The sequence below is a fragment of the Porites lutea genome, chromosome 12 (genome assembly GCF_958299795.1).
Source record: "Porites lutea chromosome 12, jaPorLute2.1, whole genome shotgun sequence".
NCBI lineage: Eukaryota > Metazoa > Cnidaria > Anthozoa > Scleractinia > Poritidae > Porites > Porites lutea.
The window spans coordinates 21,113,372-21,134,772 of record NC_133212.1 but is presented as its reverse complement, the minus strand read 5'-3'; the positions used below and the strand labels follow the sequence as shown (position 1 = coordinate 21,134,772).

At 35.8% G+C, this 21,401-nt stretch overlaps 1 protein-coding gene across 4 annotated transcripts in view; it reads right to left on the bottom strand.

Annotated features, from left to right (window-relative positions):
* Positions 1 to 20,565, bottom strand: part of LOC140922103 (rho GTPase-activating protein 45-like) — a 39,436-nt gene extending 18,871 nt beyond the window's left edge. For 2 of the 4 annotated variants that reach the window (XM_073372123.1, XM_073372124.1), the window contains exons 1-9: positions 20,268 to 20,565; positions 19,725 to 20,175; positions 16,569 to 16,800; positions 14,246 to 14,318; positions 2,853 to 2,979; positions 2,525 to 2,604; positions 1,489 to 1,555; positions 1,345 to 1,409; positions 715 to 759 (exon numbers count right to left, since the gene is read on the bottom strand). In XM_073372123.1, the coding sequence (XP_073228224.1) occupies positions 715 to 759; positions 1,345 to 1,409; positions 1,489 to 1,555; positions 2,525 to 2,604; positions 2,853 to 2,979; positions 14,246 to 14,318; positions 16,569 to 16,800; positions 19,725 to 20,175; positions 20,268 to 20,390 (1,263 nt within the window). In that variant the 5' untranslated portion in view covers positions 20,391 to 20,565. Of the gene's footprint in view, positions 1 to 714; positions 760 to 1,344; positions 1,410 to 1,488; positions 1,556 to 2,524; positions 2,605 to 2,852; positions 2,980 to 4,939; positions 5,056 to 8,097; positions 8,740 to 14,245; positions 14,319 to 16,568; positions 16,801 to 19,724; positions 20,176 to 20,267 lie in introns of those variants that run through there. The other 2 variants (XM_073372125.1, XM_073372126.1) reach the window with 2 other exon arrangements.
* Positions 20,566 to 21,401: the final 836 nt, after the last annotated feature.

The following is a 21,401-nucleotide window of genomic DNA, read 5'->3' as shown; positions in this document are numbered from 1 at the left end:
GACAAAAGATCAAAGCATTTTCTCTTAGGTGATCATTTTATTAATTCTCATAACCTAACCTCTTGACATTGTATGAGTATCATTAGGAGAAAATTGATGTTGGTCACTATCGGGACTTGAAGGGTTAAGATGTGCTTGCCATGAGGGGAAAATGGAGTTTGATGGGTTTAACGTTGGGTGGTGGTTATGCCAGTGCTTGCCTCTCTACTCTGCGACAAATATTACCCTTGGAGTTTTGGTTTCAACATTCAATTTCACTTGGGTCTGATTGGTTTCTTCAGACTGGCTTCCAGGGATGTGTTTTCTTTTCATAGCAACGAACATTTCCAACTTTATCAGTGGTTCGATAGCCTAACAAAACAGCCAACATTTCGCGCGAAATGATGCCTAAGAAAAGAGCTCAGGAATTCCACACTGATAACACGTCACTATCCAGATCTGGGTAATGCTTCTGATTGGTTGTGCCGCATGGAAAATTTGCTTCAACAAATCAGAAGCACTACACAAATCTGGGTAGTGACACATCATCAGTATGGAATTTCTGCATTCGTGGGGAAACCAGTTGTGGTGCAACAAAATTTCAGCTGTTTTTACAGGCTAGTGGTTTGAAAGTTTCAGGTTTGTCAGTCCAAGCAAAGTTAGTCAGAAGTGCTACTCCCATAAAACCCAAAAAGTTGATTATTGTAAGGGAAAAGGAGAGAATCATTGAATTACCTGATCCAAGGCTGTCACAAAAATTGACTGAAATGGTAAATAGTTCTGCAAAAATAAACATAATACAACTAAGACTTGAGTTCTCATGGCTGCATACATTTTTGTGTGTGTGACACCAGGAAAGCTTCCATTCTGCTGTGGTCTACCCCTATGTCTCTTCAGTATAACCTCACTTATCAAACACCTCATACAGTGGGCTAACAAATGAATAAATAGCGGCAGCCAGTGGTACCACTGAATGTTGAAGACTGAACTTGCAGTTCATTATAATGTAACCTTTAAACTTGTATACTTTTACACTTTTTACAGACTTTTTCTTGTAAAGTGCCATGAGCAAATGGTGATAATTGCACCATAAAAAATGTTTTATTATTATTATTATAACTATTATTGTAAATTATTATCATTGTTATTATATTATTACTGCTGTTCTCTCATCTGCGATATTACATTACAAACCATAATATTCCATACACTTTGGGGTTATTTTATTCTTGGCTTTTAAGTCTGTCCTCCTTATTTCAAACTCATTACTAAGTGTTATCGTACCCAAAAAGATTCAGGAAAATTAAACCTAAGATAAAATTGAACCATGCCACAACATTAACATCCTTGAATTAGTTCTCTTACCTCCTCAGTAATGGCTGCTCTTGTTGTCTGAGCCAGTTTAGCTAATTTAGCAGTATATTCCAACTCTGTGAACCAAGCAAAAGGAGTCCATAAGTACTGATATTATAGTTTTATACCAACTTGTCAATAAGTCAAGTCACTCACCTAAATGAGCTCTTTTGTCTACATAAGTTTCTATATCTTTGGAGTACTTGGCCCAAATCTTAGTTCTCTGTAAAATTATATAAATAAATAAAAAAATATGAGCCATAAACTGAACTGTCTCTTATAATCTCTCCCACTAATAAGCCCTTTCCCCAATGATGCAAAATAATTCATGGCATGCGTCCTGTAGGACGCAAAGATCGATCTATAGATTGATTCAATCTGGAGATGTTTTTGTCAGCCTGTTTGTGTGATGTTTGTGGATGTTGTTTAACAGCGCATATTTCTTTTAGACTTTGTTGTGCTTTACAATAGATTGAGTATAATTATTTTTATTTCAGTAAACTGTATAAAGAGTTTTGAAATCTGTCTTCATATTAATTGTCTGGTTACATAACAAACCAAGCATTTTCAATTTATAGGGCTCTTTGTTTTTTGAACTGGGACTTGATGGTTCTGGACTGGTGCTCATGATTTTCCACTAGATGAGTCACAGGACTAACCATAACTACTTGCAGCAAAACCACTGAATGTATTGAAATGAATTTCATTTCTTTGGAAATGAAGCTTTATCAAAAACCAGTCATTGCAAAACGTATTTTTATCAGCACCATTATTAGCTTAGTTCAAAGCACTTTTTCTATTCTGGTTTTAAGGCCTCTTGGATATAATCCCCACCGTTTATCAGCCCTCCTGAAACTCCTTAACCCTGTAAGTCCCAATAATGACTAACGTCAATTTTCTCCTAACGATATCCATACAATGTCAAGAGATTAGGTTATGAGAATTAGTAAAATGATCACCTAAGGGAACATGCCTTGATCTTTTACCAAATTCCCTCAACTCATTCATGAAGGAAATGTATGGAGATCAGTTTGGAGAATTTGTATGTGGATATTGGGGTTTAAAGGGTTAAAAAGAGGGGGCTTATAGGTGGCACTTTACAATACAATAACAACTGAATGAAAAAAATTGGTACTTCTTGAGATGCAAATACAATTTATTTAAGGAAACTTTAGAACAACAGTGCACTAACCTGCATAGCAATGTCAAAACCATGTTCCAGCTGTACTAATGCTCGGTCAAGTTCATCGGCTTTCTCTGCCGATGTGTCCACTAAAATCAACAAAATAACACAAAATATTTAGGATATATAACATGTACTTACTTAATTAATGCTTTAGTATACCTCAAAATGAATGTTCTTAATATTAGAGAGGCTGTCATCTTAATAAGATGGCAACTTGTGGTTGGCTTACCTTCACAAAATTTTACTTGTTTTTCTTAAGACAGACACCTCCCTTCATCTAGAACTGACCTAAAAGGTTACAGGTAAGAGAATTTTTTCTGTACATGTTAAGTACCTGATTCCTTCTTTTCTGCACTTTTCCTATCCTCTTTGTATTCAAGATAATCCTGATCATCTTCAATATCTTCGTCATAACCTCTTTCATCATAGTCATCTTCATCATCACCAAAGTCTTCCAGCGACTAAACAAAACAAAACAAGCAGATCAATGAACAGTGAAGAAAAATTTTGATCAGCCATGACAATCTTTTTCAACCATCATCACCAGTAAAAACCACAACAAGGCTTTTCTGTGAGAAATATTGAAGGTTGAAGGAAGCTTAACGCTCTGAACCTTTGACATCCAGGGTGCCCCGCATATAACTTTCTTGACACGACTAAGATCATTTTCTTAGCAGTTAAAGCAACTCACTTGAGGCACGGCTAAAGCACTGCGCTGATTTAGCACCCCTTGAGGGTACCTTGCTAATTAGAGATAAAAGATTCCTAAATGAAAAGTCAAGTATATTGTTACATCAAAAAAACTATTCCTAGGTGAAAATAAAAACCACAAAGAAGTCGGTGCAGTGCATTTTAGTAATAGATTGAAGTACGACCCTTTTTTACCCTTTTGACCTTTTTTACATGTACTTTTCCCTGATGAAACACTAAAGGTCAAGTGGGGGGGGGGGGGGGGAAGTGGACACCAATTTCCTCTTGGCTACCAAAGGCAGGCTACTATAAGGGCAAAAGACAGAAAGGCCACATGTACTGTGTAAGATGTCTTTAGCACTTAAGTTGAGCTCACGAAGATGCGTAATTTTAACACAATGCTGTGGCTATTCTAAACAGCCTTGAGTTCAACTCTTTCTAATGCTGGCATTATTAAACAAATCAATTTTCTCTAGCTGGTTGGGATTCTTACTCTCTGTGGTCAATTTACTGCAATGTCCGCTTCTACACTGTAACCTTAAATTCCTGGATTGCAAACTCACAATAATTATTGTGTTACCAAAACGTCTAAAGGCACATGCTGCTAATGTTTCCCCTTACAAAAGTATTTTTGGAAAATATATGTCAAAACAATCATTATCAAGTGGAAACGTGCTAACAAAACCATTGCACTATCCACTGGACAGAAATTTATTCACTTCAAAATTAAAATAAATGTCCTAAAGGACAATGTAAATCAAATGCACTTTTGGTTGAAAAAAAAACTAATCACTCATCTAAATTAAATGCAACTTCAGTACTTGTGTGGCAAGTTTGGGATTAAGTCTGAGTCAAAAAACAGGAAAAGGTGGTCAAAATCTTATTTTGTTATCCTATTATTTAAGTCCCTAAAATAGTATCACATTAAAATCTTCTGAGACCTAAATTTGAAGCTAAAGAGCTCACGTAGAGGATAACTCAGTCTTGCAAAACGTGTTTTTTATCAGTTCACTAACAGAAGACTACAGCCCTTATACTACTACATGAGAAATTTCTGCAATTTGATTGGCTTAGAGCAGTGGTATTTCACCTTAATTTGAAATACCTACATGTGAAAATTACAAACCTTTTGCAGATAGTAGTATAAACAAATAATAGCATGATTTGTACGTGATATTTGGTATAAACACCACTCGTGATATTTCAAAATTGTCTCAAATTTCACCCGCCTAACGGCTCGGAAGTTGCGTATAACAATTTTGAAACATCACTCGTGGTATTTATGCCAAATATCACTACAAATCATGCTATTACCTATACAAAGTTGACAAAACCACTAACATAACTTCAGGTAAAGAGCACCAAATATGCCCAAAATAGCATTTAGAGCTAAATGATATGCTCAAAAACCAAAACATCATGATGCAGTATGGAATAGAACTGACTACTCATAGGGGGCGAATAATCAAAACTCGAAATTAAAAACCACCAGGTATACAGCACTTTAATCAGCAACATAATAAAGAAATGCTCAGTGACTTTTAAAAATTAATGAACTTCTACAAAGTTGGTTTTTATTGACTTAAAAACCACATTTTTTTGATGAAATACATGTCCTACATGTATGGTAAAGTGTTAGACACTCACGAAAGGCAAGAATAGGGACATAAGTCAACAACCTTTAGAAGGACCTAAATGAAAGAGCATGAAATCCACGATGTACATACTCACCACATGATCAATGCTTCCGAGCAGAACCAAATGAGCTGTCCTGACAGTATTTTCAATGAAAGACTTCTTTGTCATATTTATCATGATTTTTCTAATTATCTTAAGGCTGGTTATAACAAAATGCCGTCAAAATGAATCAACTCAGGCTTATGAAGCAAAGACATTAGCGGAGCAGTTTTCAGAAATAATGTTGTTAGAATCTGACAAACATTGCATGATGCAAAGAGGTTAAGTACCATGGAATAAATTCGAGACATTCCAAAAAATGCTCCCACAGACTCAATGGTGACAGACATGTAGCATAATTAATTAGCCAAAATCATTTAACTGACTATAAAGATTATCAGAGGCCATTGAGTGAGGAACCAATTCCTTTAATGATATAGCAATATAGCTGTTGTTAGTCACAACAAAAATTGAATCACACAACAAATAATAATAATAATGTGACACTGTTGAGCAACTCAAAGGCAAAATAATAACTTTGACATGCAAGGCTAGCTGTGTGCTAAGAAAAACTTTTAGGAAGCAGTGCTTAACTAATAAAATCCGGATGGAAAAACTACGACTTCCTACTTCCTCAAGGGCAATAATAAGGGGCAAAAGCACAGACACTGACAAGATAAAATAATGTTGCCTTCCACGGAGATTTTCAGTTAGCAAATAAAGATCTTATTCACAAAACTGCAGATGAGAAAATATCAACATGCTAGGATCTACTCCCACCAAATAATAATAAAAAACAACTAAAAAAAAGTGTCAAAACTGTTTGAAACCAAGCAAGTGCAGAGGATAGTGAATTGGCATTTTAAACATAACTGAACAGAAATCAAAGACTAATAAAGTACATAAAAATAAAATAATAAAATATATATTTGTTATAAACTCGATCATTAGTCAAAAGTAGGAATTTCACAATAAATAGAGCAGTGTAAATTTGAGAAAAAAAAGGCTCTCAGTAGACTAAATTAATAAATTATGGGAAGGTAAGAAAAATCCTGACAGGAAGCTACTCTCAAAGTATCATAAAAATAAACGTTGTGCTACTCTAACCACAATGGTGACTCGTAAGTAACAGTTAAGATTATTTTAATCACAAGTGGCATTTAAGAGTTAAGTGTTATGTGTACCCTCGAGTAAGGGTGGGTGATCTTGGCAGCACCTCCCCCCTTTTCCTAGCTTCTAAGGATTATGTTCTATTCAAACAAGTAAAAACTAAGTAAAAGAAAAAACGTTTTGGGGTGCTCCTGATGCCATTGTCAAGGTTGCCAGTCCCTTTTGCCAGTATTTACTTTGTTTGTGTGTAACAAAACCCTTTGGTAAGAATACTTCCTGTTTATATTTTTTTGAAGAAAAGTCATCATTGCATTGAATTTACTAGTTTTGTATTCTCTTCATTGGGCGATCTACCAGAACAACCAAATTACCGAAAACCAACGACAACTTAAACAGAGAAACTGGAGTTGTGCTATTAGGAGCAATATAGTTTCCCTGTTTTTCAAAAACAATTTTATTACAGAGAATTTTCTTACTTTTGCTGACCCAGACCTTCTCACACCTTAATTTTTATGTCAGAGGGGTTTTTTTTAATTTGTGGCCACTTGATGAAATGTAAAAAGACAAAGTCCTTTTTTAAAAGAAATGAAGAAAATAAAAAGTTTAAAAAAGTAACGCATTTTTCACCACCTAGTTAATGCATTACTAAAAATCAATCTGAAACCTGGAATATCCTTTTGAAATAGCTAACATATTGTTTCCAGCATATAGATTTTACATCAAAACTGCATTTAACTTGACGCCTAACATATCAAATGTAGACACTTAAAATATCAGCACTTACACAAAGTGGGGTTACAGGAAGTACAGGACAGATGAGATAGTCCATGAGAAAAGATAAAACAAATAGATTATACACAACTACATTTCCAATAAAACGAATGCTAAAAATGCATAGTTTTTGCCTCATACTTTCAAGCATGTCGCATGCACTGCTGGAATTAAGACTACTTCCTGTGAATCATTTGTCTTTTCAAGGGGTTAAGGTAAATCATACAGAAAAGAATTAAGATAATAAAATCATGTCTTAAAATCACTGCAGTGGACAATTTCAAGTACAGCAACAGGCCTTCATAACCTCTTTTGATCAAACATGTATGGTTACTAAAAAGAACTTCTGAAGTAACTTGTGACCTTCAGTATGGAAAAACATCTCTCAGCAGTTGTAGTAAATAAAACTATTCCATTCCATGCATCACTATTTGCACTTTAAAGTTTTATTACAGTCTAAAAGGAGGTTTAAGCTTATGAGTTTGTGGACAAAATCAATTTATATGAAAGCCACTGAGCAGTACCTTCTTCTTCTTGTGGTATTGTTTATTGTTTGTATGTAGGTACTAGTAGTTCTTAATTTTTAAGTATCAAGGCTGTGGATGAAATTTTCAAGTGTGAGCATGGATTTAATTATTGATAGCCATTTCACAGTATAGTTAAAATATCAAGTTATACATTTCTGTAAAAAAATCTTTCTCATAAAAAAATTAAAAACGTGCTACGGTCACATGCAACTACATCTAATTTTGCCAAGCATACAGGCCTCCCTGAAAGTCATTAACTCTTAAAACAGAATAATCTTGGCACACAATCAACTTTGAATCTTACTAACATTCTTATAATCTGGCAAAGTACTTTAATTAAAAAATAAATCATTGTTCGTTGTACAGCTCAAACAACTTTAACAAATACAGAATGTTTGCTAGCAGGAAGGTAGATTGAATTTCTCATAAGTACAGAAATTATATCCGACAGAAAATAGAGTAGAAGTAGAGCTACAGGTCACAACAAAAGGTATATTCTGTTGGAGGTAGATAATCTTAGAGTTAAAATCTAATCTAAAGTGAGCTATAAAATGAAGAGCCACACTAAATGACTCACAGAAGAGTGACACTAGTTTTCCCAGAAAGTTGGACTCCCTCAGAGTTTCTCTACTGGGAAAAAAGATGTGGTTGAAGCTACCTAGTGGAAGCATGCTATACTGAAACAATCAAAAAATACCACTCAGAGTAAAGATTGGTCATATCATTTTCAGATTTAAAATCTACAGAAACAGGAAGAATAAGTCACATACACAGAAGAGAAAGCATTTAAAGTGATTTACTTACAATGTAGCTTATTGTTCGTGTCTGAAGGCAACTGAGCTGACGACCCCTTCTTAGAAATGACATTGAAGTACTGTTATTATGAGGGGCATCATCACAGGAATTTCCCAAAATTAAAACCATTTGCATTGTCCTTTTTCACTTGAATTCATGGGCAGTTTGTAGATAATGAACAAGTCAAAGTATAGCAGTTTACATCACGCCTGTTTACGTGCCATTTGGTGCACAAATGTACAAAAACATCGTCAAGAAATAGCCATGATAGAGGTGCAAGGAATGTCATAATGCATGTGGGTTACAGGAAGAAATATGATGTGTATGAGTAGACTTTAAGTGTAATTCTATACTAGAGTTTATGAGGGATGTTGTTTGACCACAAAGGCCATAGAGCTGTCCAATGTTTGACAGTTTAGGTGGGAACAGCTTGTCAAATGATAGCATGACACTTACAAAAGGAATGTCAGAGGAATGTGCTCAAATTAATGTATTTTTAATGTGGTAATGGCTCTTGCCCTTTCTGTGATTCCACATTTACTCTCAAATAAACAAACTACAAAAACAAGATCACAACCTTGTGAAATGGACCTTATAGATTCCTTTGACTGATCAGATAAGGAATATTTTTTCAGGAAAGATTAAAACTAATATTTAACTAAACCATATAGTATTTCATTTCTTAAATCCCCTGGAATTCTAAAACATGCCTTAAGAAATCCAACCTAAAAGGATTAGGTTGCAGATATATCTATTTTTTCAGAAAATCCAATGAAAATAAATCTTGTTTTAAATAGAATTTTACAGTTGTTGAAAATAGAAAAATTGAGAAACCAAAAAGTATCCTTAAACTACAAATTGAAAGAATAAGGTCATTTATCTACTTATGATGACAACACATTAAGACAGAACATGCGCAAAATTCTTCATTGGTAAGAACCTTATGATGAATTTCTAATACTATACATGAGAAAATGTAACAATAAGCCTACTAGCTATTAATTAAATTTACCAACTTTTTGGGAAATCTACATCCTAAGCAAATTAAGTGCAATCAGACAGCCGCTTAAGTTTACTTTGTCTCTTGGGTGGGGGAAGCCCTTACATTTTCTCTAAACTCAACCTACTTAACCCTTTAAGCCCCAATATCTACATACAAATTCTCCAAACTGATCTCTATATATTTCCTTAAAGTATTAGTTAAGAGAATTTGATAAAAGATCAAAGTATTTTCTCTTGGGTGATCATTATTTTATTAATTCTCATAACCTCATCTCATGACAATGTATGGATATCGTTAGGAGAAAATAGCTGTTGGTCACTACTGGGACTTAAAGGGTAAGCACAGAAAACCTGTTAATATGGACAGTTTCTATGGCCCACTCAGTGTCTTTATAATTGGGTTTTGACTGTATGTTCAACTGCCTGGGGAACTGGCTGCTTGTAGGAATGAAGAAAAAGAGCTGTCCACTCACAGTGTTCATCCAGATAATTTTTCTACCGCAAATGCTGAGCTTCTCCTTTTCAACATCTCTACAAGATGGACACCTTTCTATTGTAGACAGTTCTCTTAGACACCAAACTTAGTACAATCCCTACCTCCATTATATAGACAACTCAATTACAGACAATTCTCTTGGTACCAAAACTGAGCTTTATACAATTCTTACCTCTATGATATGGAAATTTCAGAAATTCCGCATGGAAGGTAAATAATAAGGTCACTTTTTGGAAATTCCAACCAACAATTGAGGAGCATGTTTTGAGGTAGTCCGTTCATTCCAGCTGGTACGAACCAAACGGAATGTTGCTTACCATTTACCAATTTTTCGGTTCCTTCTTGGTTCCAGACTCACACTACACAAATTCACCCCTTTTTTGGATCCAAACCGTACCAGATGTGGCAATTCTGCAGTAAACTGGTAAATGGCTTAACATTATGCTTTCGACACCCCAACTGGATTTTTGCTTCAAATGGTAAGCACCCATGGACAACTCTCTACGATGGACAGTTTTATTGGTCCCAAAGCAAAGCTCAAAAGAAGTCCCATCCAGTAGTCTGGGACAATAGATTTTCTTGCTGGACAAGTAACTTTTAAAGCTCACTTGCCCAATGGACAAGAGTCCAGGCAAGTCTTCCTTGAACAAAATAATTAACTAAGACAAGAAGAAGTGTCCCTGGGCAAGTGAAATGTGAGAGCTGCTTACCCCAAGGGCAACCTTGAATTCCACTTTTTTTTTTTTGGAGCCCTGCAAAGATAACTACTTAACCTTTACGGACTTTACCTTTTATGGACATTTCTCTTGTTCATAAAGACACCAAACTTTAAACAAAGCCTACCTCTATAATACCATGGACATCTATTACAGACAGTTCTCTTGGCCCAAAAGATACCGATTTGAACCTTCATACAAACCCTACTTCTATAACAGGAACATCTCTCTATAATACGGATAATTATCTATACAGTTCTCTTGGTCCAAAAGATACTAAACCTCATACAAAGCTTACCCCTAGATTTCGTATAATAGTGACACCTCCCTACATACACTGTACAGGGTACATACATACATGTACACTGTTTGCACGTAGCCATTACGACTCCTACAGGGGGATAATGGGTTATCTCTATATTAAGGTCTCTGCTTACAGATAAACCACCTAGCCCAGGAAAGGTTGACTACACCACTGGGCTCTGCATCCCCTATGTCCTCTGTTAGAGACAGTTCTCTTCATCCCACAGGTTATCAAACATCATACATTCTCTTCTTCTATAATATGTACACCCCTCTACAATGGACAGTTCTTTCCGTCCCAAAGCCAGAAAACTTCGTCCACTAATTCCAACCTCTACAATACAGTCAGCACAAGTCTGTAATGCTCCTACTTAGTTCTGTCCATTTTTGTTTTGTATTAACCCTTTAAACCCTGAGAGTGATCAGCATCAAATTTCTCCTTGTAATATCAATGCTTTGTAAAGCAGAGTGGTTATGAGAATTACGGACATGATCACACAAGATGAATTTGCTTGATATTTTATCTACTTCTCCCCACTACTTCTGTAAGAAATGAATAGGGGCAACAAGTGAGAATTCAAATTTTGATCTTGGGGTTTAAAGGGTTAAAGAGGTTAGCCTGTAACAAAGACACCTCTAGAATGAAGACACTTGACTTTGTCCCTTTGGTATCTGTATTTAGGAGGTTTGGCTGTAATATGGCACAACTTCTTAGAACATTGCCACTGGCTATTTAAGAATTTCTTTACAGAGCTAACAGTTCTCTTCTAAGCTTTACATGTCGTTAAGAAAAGTTATACAAGAAAGGGACTGTAGTAAAATTTACCAAATGCAACTACTAAAGGCACCTGGAATTAAACTAGGAAATAAGGGGTGTTCTGCCAAACACCTCCATTAGAACTTTTAAAATACTTAGGTAGTTTCTGCAGTTCATAGGGATACTACTTCATAATATTCATCACCCGGTCTAGAAAAAGATTAAGAGTTTTGCCTACAAGTTTTGAGAATAGAGAGACAAATATTGCCATAACTTAACACAAAGGGTTAACCATTCACGTTCACACATAAACAAACTGACATGTTGTTTCTATGCTGGTTACTATGGAATTCCAAGTAATAAACTTTCTCAAAAATTTCCACCAATAATTTCTCAATATTTCCCTGGATAAATGCTGAACAAATGCTGTTTGAAGCTATAACTGAGATGCTTTCTGGACACTGTCTTGTCAACCAAAACCACAACAACTTAGAAGGTTGTAAAAGGAAGTAAAAAGAATAGAATGAAATAAATAAAACCAAACCAAGTAGTTTTTACCGAGGCCCACAAATAAGGACAGAAACACACATTTGGATATAAACATATCTATAGTAAGAATCCCAACTGGCCACCAGAAAACCAGTTGGCTATTTACAAGCATGACCAAGAAGTTAAACTTGGAACTACTGAGAACAAATACAGCAAGCAGGTTAAGGCGAGATTGAACTTGGTGCTCTAGTTGCTCAGCCAAGCTTCCACCTAAGCTGGCTTTTGTTGTTCATGCTTAATTGCAGCCTTTTTAATTCAGGCACGTGTGGAAGGCAAAAACAGTGACAATACCCCTTTCTACTTACTATTCTTTGCTTAAATTCCTTTCCCATCATGTTCCTTTAATCATTAACTAGGTCAGTTACGATTCAAGTTATGGTTAAGTAATTTTCACTTAATGGCAATTCATTGTAGGCTAATTACCACTCAAGCAAGACACTTCCTTGTAAATTTTATGTTTTTAGTCACTTCACATTCAACCTGAACAGGATCAAGTAACAAAGTTATTTTAATTTATAAGCTGATTAATGTGAAGTTCCCAGCAAGACACTTCCTTGTATTTTTATAGTTTTTAGTCACTTAACATTTAGGTTTACACATTAAGCCATTCAAAATAAAACTATTATTATTTTTATTCATAAGCTGATTATCCCAAATTTTCAAAAAAAAAACTTTCTTATTCTTGTTTAAGTATTTTTTAAAATCTTATCCTTCAACCACAACCAGAAACTTCATTTGTGCCTTGACGATATGTTTTTATGGTGCTTTGAGATGCCACAAAGCAAACATTGCAGGAAGTTGAAGACACATGTAATATCTTTCAGTATACACACTTAAGAATTTACGAACTGTTGACTCAAAGTTTACACTTCAAGCCCATTATTAATAGTGATCACATTATCACATTAAACATTTCCAGTAAATTTAGAATGTATGAGGCTTTAGTTGCTCCTTATTTCGATTATTGCTCCAACGCACGGGCATGTACGGGAAAAAGCCAGACTCCAGAGATTGCAAAATAGGGCTGGGAGAATTATAACACTTGAGTGATTATAATACAAGATCTGCAGGTACTCTCCAAGAGTTAGGATGGGATACCCTTGAGCAAAGACACTCTAAGCAGCTCGCAATAAGTGTTTTTAAATTTCTGAATAACCTTTACCCGAGAGTTTAAAGAATGTGCTGCAACCAACCTCCACGGTTCATTCCTACAACGTACGAGGTGCCTCGAACAATACTTTTGTACCTAGGCCCCGTACTGAAGCTGCTAAGCGGGCTTTTAACTATAGGGGGCAGTCATGTGGAATGGCCTAGAAAATGAGCTTAAAGACTCAACTCTCTCAAGTCCACCCTGTCTCTGCCTTGAACTGGGGATTGCCTTGAGGGAGTTGTGATAGAACTTGTTATAGTTATATATTATGTAATGTATATTTTAGGTCAATTTTTGTATGTTTTCTTAATATATAGATATATTTTTAGCATTAGTGTAGTTTCTCTTAACAAATGTTATGTAAACGGCTCACTGGAAGAGCATTTTTAATGAAGTGATACCGTGAATAAAGCCTGATACTACTGCTACTATTCCTATGTTACATCAATTGCCAACATCAGGGAAATAAACAACATCATAACTGTAGCATGACTTCTTGAAATTAGCCAGTAAGGCTCTAGTTTCCCCCAACCATAATAACATGAAGGCCTTGAATCAGGAACGGGGCCCACATACACTTAAGAAACTGCTGTTGTCTCCTGAAATTATTGTGCTCTTCAAAATCAAACAGATCAAATTTGTTTGGCCTACTTTAGTGCTTTGGACAGTTTTACCACAAAAGCTTGTAAACAAGTCATTTGAAACCAACTCAAAATTATGCAGTCGAGTCATTTAAGAAACAAAACTTCTTAACACCTTATTCCTCCTTAAACACCAATGTGTCACTAAACATAAGTGTCGTACTTTCTCAGGCTCCAATTAGAAATTGCCTTTGGCGTTATTACAGCTAAGTAATAAAATTACATCTATAACCCTCGAAAAATGTAAAAAAGAATGCAATATGCTTACTTGAATTCCAGATGGATTCCATCTTAAATTGTTTTGTAAAGGTAACCACGGCTGATTTGCATAAACTAAGTCTTAAAATAAGGGAATGCAGTTCAGAGAACTTCGCTCCGAAAATTCCAGTAACGGCGGGGCCATGTCCCGCACTCCACTACCCCCTGCACCCGGGAAAGTACACCTTTGGTGATCACAGTAAATACACACTAGGAGTGATTTACTCCAAAAAGGCAGTAAAGCTGTTATTCTGGATAATAATAATAGTAGTAAAACCTACATACCCTTGAATGCTGTTTACTCATTGCAGACTCTGATAAAACCATATCTTGTTCTCCCATGAGGAAGTCAGAAACACTAAAGATATAAAAATAGTTCTGATTTAAGTACATATACCATAAATTTTCAATTTAACAACCAGCTTCAATTAAGACCTCCCCTTTAAACTATGAAATATGCAACCCATTTGAATGAACACACCACCTGTCTCCTACCCCTAAAAAGAACCAATCTGGGTAATTAACATACTGTATACAGTACATAGCACATATTTATATTTACATGTGTAGCTAGAGAGAAGATAATAGTGATTACTGGTAGTAGAATAACTGAAACTTGGTGACAACAGAGTACTAAATTTGAAGTGTAACATTTTAGCCTGAGAGCAAGCTGCAGGGTTTGGGTAGGGGAAAATAAGAGCTTGGAACAATTACACAGGAATTTGAATTCCTGCATTGAAATAGTCATCCCGCAGCTTGCTCCAAGGCTGGTGAAATTAATACTGTGCACATTACTCAGTGTCTGAACTAGAACACACCATTGCGGGATTTCCACGGTTTGAGCAAAGAGGTACCCTTCAAATACAGTACCTGTTCTGGGTCATTTTGGCACACTTCAAATTGTGTTTCAAACGAGAACAAGAAACAAGGAAATGTAATTTCTCCTTGTGCAAAATCTTAAAACAAATTTGGTCTAAATTTCAGAAGATTAAAAGTAAAGCAAGAACCAAAATCCAGAGAATACGACAAAGTAAGAGGCTCAATTTTCTGAGGTTCCCCGGCACTAGTTTGAATAAAGGTTATAGGCAGTTGATTATGTAGATCCATGTACTTAATTGAGAGCCCCTCTCTTGATTTTTGTGAATGCAAAGTGATGTCAAAACAAAGAAGGCTTTCAGCATTTTTTGGGCCACAACATAAAGAAGAAACTGCAGAAACGTCCAAGGCAAATGATGAAGCTGAGCCTAAGAATTATCAATTGAGTGAACTGAAATCTAAGTTGCCAGAGCGGAACTTTCAAAAGAACTGGTTAGAGAAGTACAAATGGCTGATGTTCGATCCACCAAAGGGTATGTTCTGTTTCCTTTGCCAAAAATGAAATCTCAACTCAATCTTCAATCACGAATAAATTTACTTTACTTTTCCTATAGATAATGACTGTATGTTCAATCCACTCTTGAAAATCACATTTGTTCGTAACATAACACCCGGTATATTAGAATAAAATAAATATAGAGACTCCCTCGAAAAACGAAATGTCCCTCTGAAAATTGTTGACTGGGACACATTGTTCTCCTTAGTTGGAAATCCTAGATCAGACACTGATTATGCTGTGTTTCTACTAAACATAGGACATGTTTGCTTTTAACTTGAATCCCTTAAACTAAAAACAAAATCATACAATTGCCTACTTTCAAACTGAGGAAGGCTGGGTACAAGTTGGTTTATTATGGGATAAACAAAATGAGACCCATATAGTCAGGAAGAGCCCATTGAGATTAGGAAAAATCTCAGTTTTGGTGTCGACTGGACCGATATTGAACAAGATACAGCCATTTAAAAACTTGAAAATTAATTGTCCTGAGAAAATTATGTCGATAGCCAGACACCATCAAGACATCCATAAATTTCTTTGTAAATTTTCGAATTTTTGAATGGCTGAACCTCGTTCAATATAAGCCTGATAAACAACAAACTTGAGAATGCTGCTAACCTCGGTGTGCTCTTTCTGACTATATCGATCTCATGCTGTTTATCCCATAATAAACGGACTTGTACCTAGCCCCTCTTGGTTTGAAACTAGGCAATGAGGCCAAACTTGGAATGCAAAATAACTGCCCTGACCCTTTTCAAACTAGCACGACCCTTGCCATGTCGCATGTGCTACAAAAAACATGGTTCTGCAAAGATAGTAGGGACCTTAAGCAAGAACAACAGGAAGGGCTACAAAAACGTTACTTGCAAAGTGAATTTATACTGCTTCAAACTTTATTGAACTAATCCCAACTTTTTCAATTTGCAAATGTTGGCAAATTTTCTGGAGTTGAATCTAAAAGACTGAGTTGACATTTAAAAAAATGAATAGGAAGTTGTTGTCTTGAGTTTATGTCCTCCATAAAACGTGAAATTAGGCAGTTTTATGTCATAGTCATGCAGTGACTGAAAGAAATGTACAGACACTGTGAATTGTTGTTAAATTGCTAATCTAAACCTATTGCTTTTTTGCCCTTCTCGTTGCTGTTACCATCATCATTTTTTACAAGCTCCCTAGTTATATGTATGGGTGAGGTGTCAATAGGTTGACATATGACAAAATTAAAAGGATTACCTGCTGCTAAATGCTAAGGCAAGTTGATCAATAGACTCGTAAAATTCATCAGGGGCTTTACTTGTGTCTTCATAATTATGGCTTTTAACTTTACTTATCAGTGTTCCAGCTGACGCAAGAATATCTGTTGAATGTAGAGGTTGGTATTTATTAAGGACTCCTTTGAGAACAGAGAGCACTTCACCAAGACGCTCATGAGCTTTCACTTCTGGGGGATCTCCATCTGGGTTATCTGCAACAAAGGAATAAATACAACAAGTTTTAATACATGAGTGCCATAAATTTCCTATTAAGCCCAGGGAGGGGCGCTCATTTATTTCAAGCATGTTTGAAGAGGGGGGGAGGGGGGCTTTTTTGAGACGGTGGCTTACACAAAGATGATAGTATCAGTTTTCCATCACAAAAAACTATTTAAACACAGAGTGGCAAAGCTTAAGTACATGAAGTTGGAGGTCATACAAATAATGACTGTACAATTATCAGGTTGAGCATTGTCATGTATTAATGTTTTCATTTTGAGCTGTATCTAGTAAGCAATTTTCCTTTCGAATAAAATAGCTGAATTCAATCTAGGTCTTGTGTGTTGTTCAATTAAATATCCATGTTAATGTGCCTATGGCAATTTCCTCTGTTGATACTGGAACTACAACTGCTATCATAATAATTCAAGTAGACATCTATTATTCAGTTATTATTTACGTGGTTCTCAGAAACAATTGCATCTCGAAGGTAAATCAAAGGTAAACACACATGTACGCCCGCACTTCCCACCCACTGGTTACTGCTAGTTTATTTACTGTTTGGCTCCTGGCAAAAATAATCACATACTAAGAATCTTAGATGGTGACTTTATCAATGAGCACTGCTTGTTATAGGAGTGGCAAAGATGCTTTCTACTTCAAAATATTCCCAGCTACATAATTAAATTTAATTCTAAGATGCTGAAATATAACTGAAAAATACATTGCTTTGTTCACACTCTGAAGTTGGTATATGACAATGCTGATGTCTGCAGTGATCTATAAGTTGTGAGTGTTCACCAGTATGACAGTCGTCTATATACAGGGTCCCATCTAAACAAATCCGGATATTTTTGAATCCACAAAATTGTCCTTGTGGATTCAAAAATTTCCACATCCACAAGTACCATTTTCAAATCCAATTTGCCCGTCCATATTTATCTAGAGTCACTCTCAGTTTGTCAGCTAATTTGTAGAGTGATGTTTGGCTCATGCAAGAATTTTCTTGCCATTCTTCTTCAATAACTGTTACACAGACAAAATTGTCCCACCAAGAACTAGTTCACTTGTTTAACTTCTGCCTGACATGGAAAGAAGCCTGAGAAGTCCAAGTAGTAGAGAAGCGATAACATTGAGCTCAATGACATCTAAAATAATCTTGGGTTAAAGAACTTAGCCTTATCTTCTTACATCAGTGGATGAACAAATAACCACATTTAGTGTCCACAAGATTTCGGATTCAAAGCGTACTAAAAAATTTCCACTCTGAAGAGAGGATTCAAAAAGGTTGCAAATTTGTATGCTGGATACACCTATATAAGGACAGAAGCCAAATCTGCCAAGAAAAAGTTGGGATTCAAAAATATCCAGATCTGTGTGGACGGGACTACATTTTTGTAAATTTATATTTTTCTTATTTTAAAATCATCATAAATATTCATTACCATACGCTAAAACAAACAAAAAATTATTGTAACCAATGACAAAAATGAACATCAGCACACGCATAACTACTCCTACAAACTGAGCCAACAACAACAACAAAAAATTTCTTTCCGTCTGTTAGGAGAGGAATGGAGTTAAATGTACAGGTAAGAGAAATGATGAGAGATTTTTTAAATTTCTTTCACTTTTGCGTTTACTTGGTGAAAATAAGCTAAACTAAAGTGTTTATTTTTCACAATTTGCTATGATGCTCACAGTGAAGCTTATGTGCAATGTTTTACTCCTTAGTTGTTGCCAGTGGCAATTTTAGAAAATAATTAGCATATTTTAAGGGGTATTGAGGTATTCAGGAAAAAGTCAACAATTAAAACAAAGCCCGTGCGTTTGTTCTGTGAATGAGTATTACAAATCAAATCACACCAGGTTTAGACAGACAGCTACAAAATAAACATTCCTAAACAGTGATGCCAAATAGATGAATGCATTCTATGAATTATTGTTGTGATTATCATCTAGTTGTACAATATCGAAAGTTATTACAACTCTTAGGTTAGATCTCTCCTAAATTTCACCTTCAAACACAACACGATCAGTTAAGCTGCAGATCCTGAACGTCTGTTCGATTAAAACGCGGTAATGCATACATTTCCATCTCACATTTCAGTTATAATAATAGCACAGTGCAATAAATTTTTTAAGTCAATATATTCAGCTTCCTAATTCTCAGGATACACATCTCGAAATCGGTTTTAGTGCGATAGCGTGGATACTTTATAAAGAGAAAAATATACAAAAGTGACAAGGGAATTAACTACACACGCGAGAATTTAGTATGTTTTGTAGTTTGTGTTGAAATAATTCACCATTTTAATCATCAAGAATTCACCAAAAATACCACAACCAAACCACATGACACCTTATGGTTACCTCTTTGTAGCTGAAGAAAAGGGGTTTAATTTCATGGCTTCATTACAAGGAATAAAGGAATAGGCGCTAAAATAGCGCTTTCAACAAAGAGACCTTTGATAGACTGTTGCTGTATGTTTCATAGTATCACGAAAGGCAAAGCAACCCCAGTTCAAATTCTTGGTCAAAAAGTAACTCAGGAAAATATCCATGTGAGATGTCACTACCTTTCATGTCTATTATTCCAAGCAAAAATGTTAAAAAAGGTGATTAAAACTAATCAAGGGTTTTATCGTTCTCTGATATCCTGTAAGTTTAATTGCAATAAGAAGAGCGATTTTCGCAGTAATGTACTCTCAAATTGCATGTAGTACGATATCTCGCCTTTCACGAAATATTTACCGGTCAAAAATCTCGACTTCAAATCACATGGCTAAATAGATTGCAAATTACGTTTTTTGCACAGTTTATCTAGCCACATATTAAACAAAGACGAATAAAGGGAAATTAACTTTATACATCCACACAACGAAATGTGCTCACACGTAAACAACAATTCGCTCACCTTCGCACTCAATGAAAGTGTTCCTTAGAGCACTGAGCGCCTCGGAAAATGTGCGAACGTGGTATGTTAGAGCAATTATATCTTCTTGGAGAATCATCGGTGCTTCCACTGCCTCAGTGTAGTAGCTAGATTCGCTATTTACCGAATTACTTCGATCTGGAAAAGAAACTGAGGAGAACGACTCTCTGTGCGGAGTTGGTGTAGCTTGCTTGACGGGTACGCTCACCACGGGTACAGGTTGACTTGTACTACGAATATGTCGTATACCAGGTCTCAAATCTGGTACTGATTTGCTTAGATGGGCACCATTTTCAAGCACTGAAGGATTAAGATCGCTTGAATATGACCGCCGAGCATGCAAGGGCGATGGGACAGGCGAAGAACTTCGCTGGACATGGATAGCTCGCGGAGCATCGATTGGGCTTGAGGAGGTCTGCTTCCGAAAGGTTTCCTTGAGAAATAACAAAACACTGATTAAACTTTTCTCTGACAGAACGCAGATCGCGGCACAAATAGTTACTAAACTTGAAAACTGCTACCAACCGGAGTCAGTGGTCGTAAATACGGCGGTGGTTGTGCATTTGAAGCCGGCGGCGTTCCAGAGGATCCCTGCTTTGCTTTCTTCTTGTTTGAAGTCAGAAATCTTGCCTTTACAACCGAGCTCATTTTAAGAGCTAACAAATTCCACCCCGCTGGCTTTGACGCCTTGCATTATCGCACCATTGCACAAAGAAAGAGCGTGATCGACAAAGAAGACCGTATGAGGTCAAATTTTAACACTTTCATAAGTCAAAAGATCCGTAAATTTTCTCTTCACAGTTTGTGTTTGGCGAATGCCATTACCCTCCAACTTTGATTGACAAGACAGCGGTAAAACCGAGTTTTGTCACGTGACGTAAGAAGCATAAATTATTTTTGGTCTGGAATAAATTAAGGCAGCACGGAAGGTGCGGAAACTGCGAGTGAAAATAAGAGCTTTATAAGCATTATTTCCTTCTTAAGAACTCATCCACCGACAGAGAAAGATAGAATTCCCATCTGGAGACAGCCAGAGCTTATAGAAAATGTTATTATTAAATAACATTATTTATGACGACAATACTATTTTTATAATTGGCCAGAACGTGGTTATAAACGTATCAATGTTGGACCGTTGTGAGCACAAATCAAATTTAATAATAAATATTTGTTGACAAAACAACTTTATGTCTGAATATTTGTATTGCCGACGAGCAACTGATCATAGATTTATGCAGTTTAAGGGTCTTCCGAAGTATAACTTCCGGTTTAAGAATGCCAAAAAAAAAGTCTACAGGCTCGAAGCCGTCTGCTTCAATATCACGTTTTGAGTGGCCCTTCTATAAAAAAAACACCATATTCGTTTCTAACCAAGTTTTTTTCATTATCATTTCCCTTTTGTAAGAAGCCTAAAGTCGATTTTATGTTACGAACAATGTTAGGCTCAGATCGCTTTTATTTAAAAGTAATTGTGCATGACTGACTGCAACAGAAAATTAACAATTAGTTGGATATATTCATTTCAAGGGCAGATAAAAATATTTGACCTTTGCGCCTTCTCTAAAAAATAATAATGGATTGAAGATAATTACGAAATACTGGTTCTGAAAAGCTAGACAGAAATTAAAACGTTTTTTAATGTCGAACTATAGATAGATA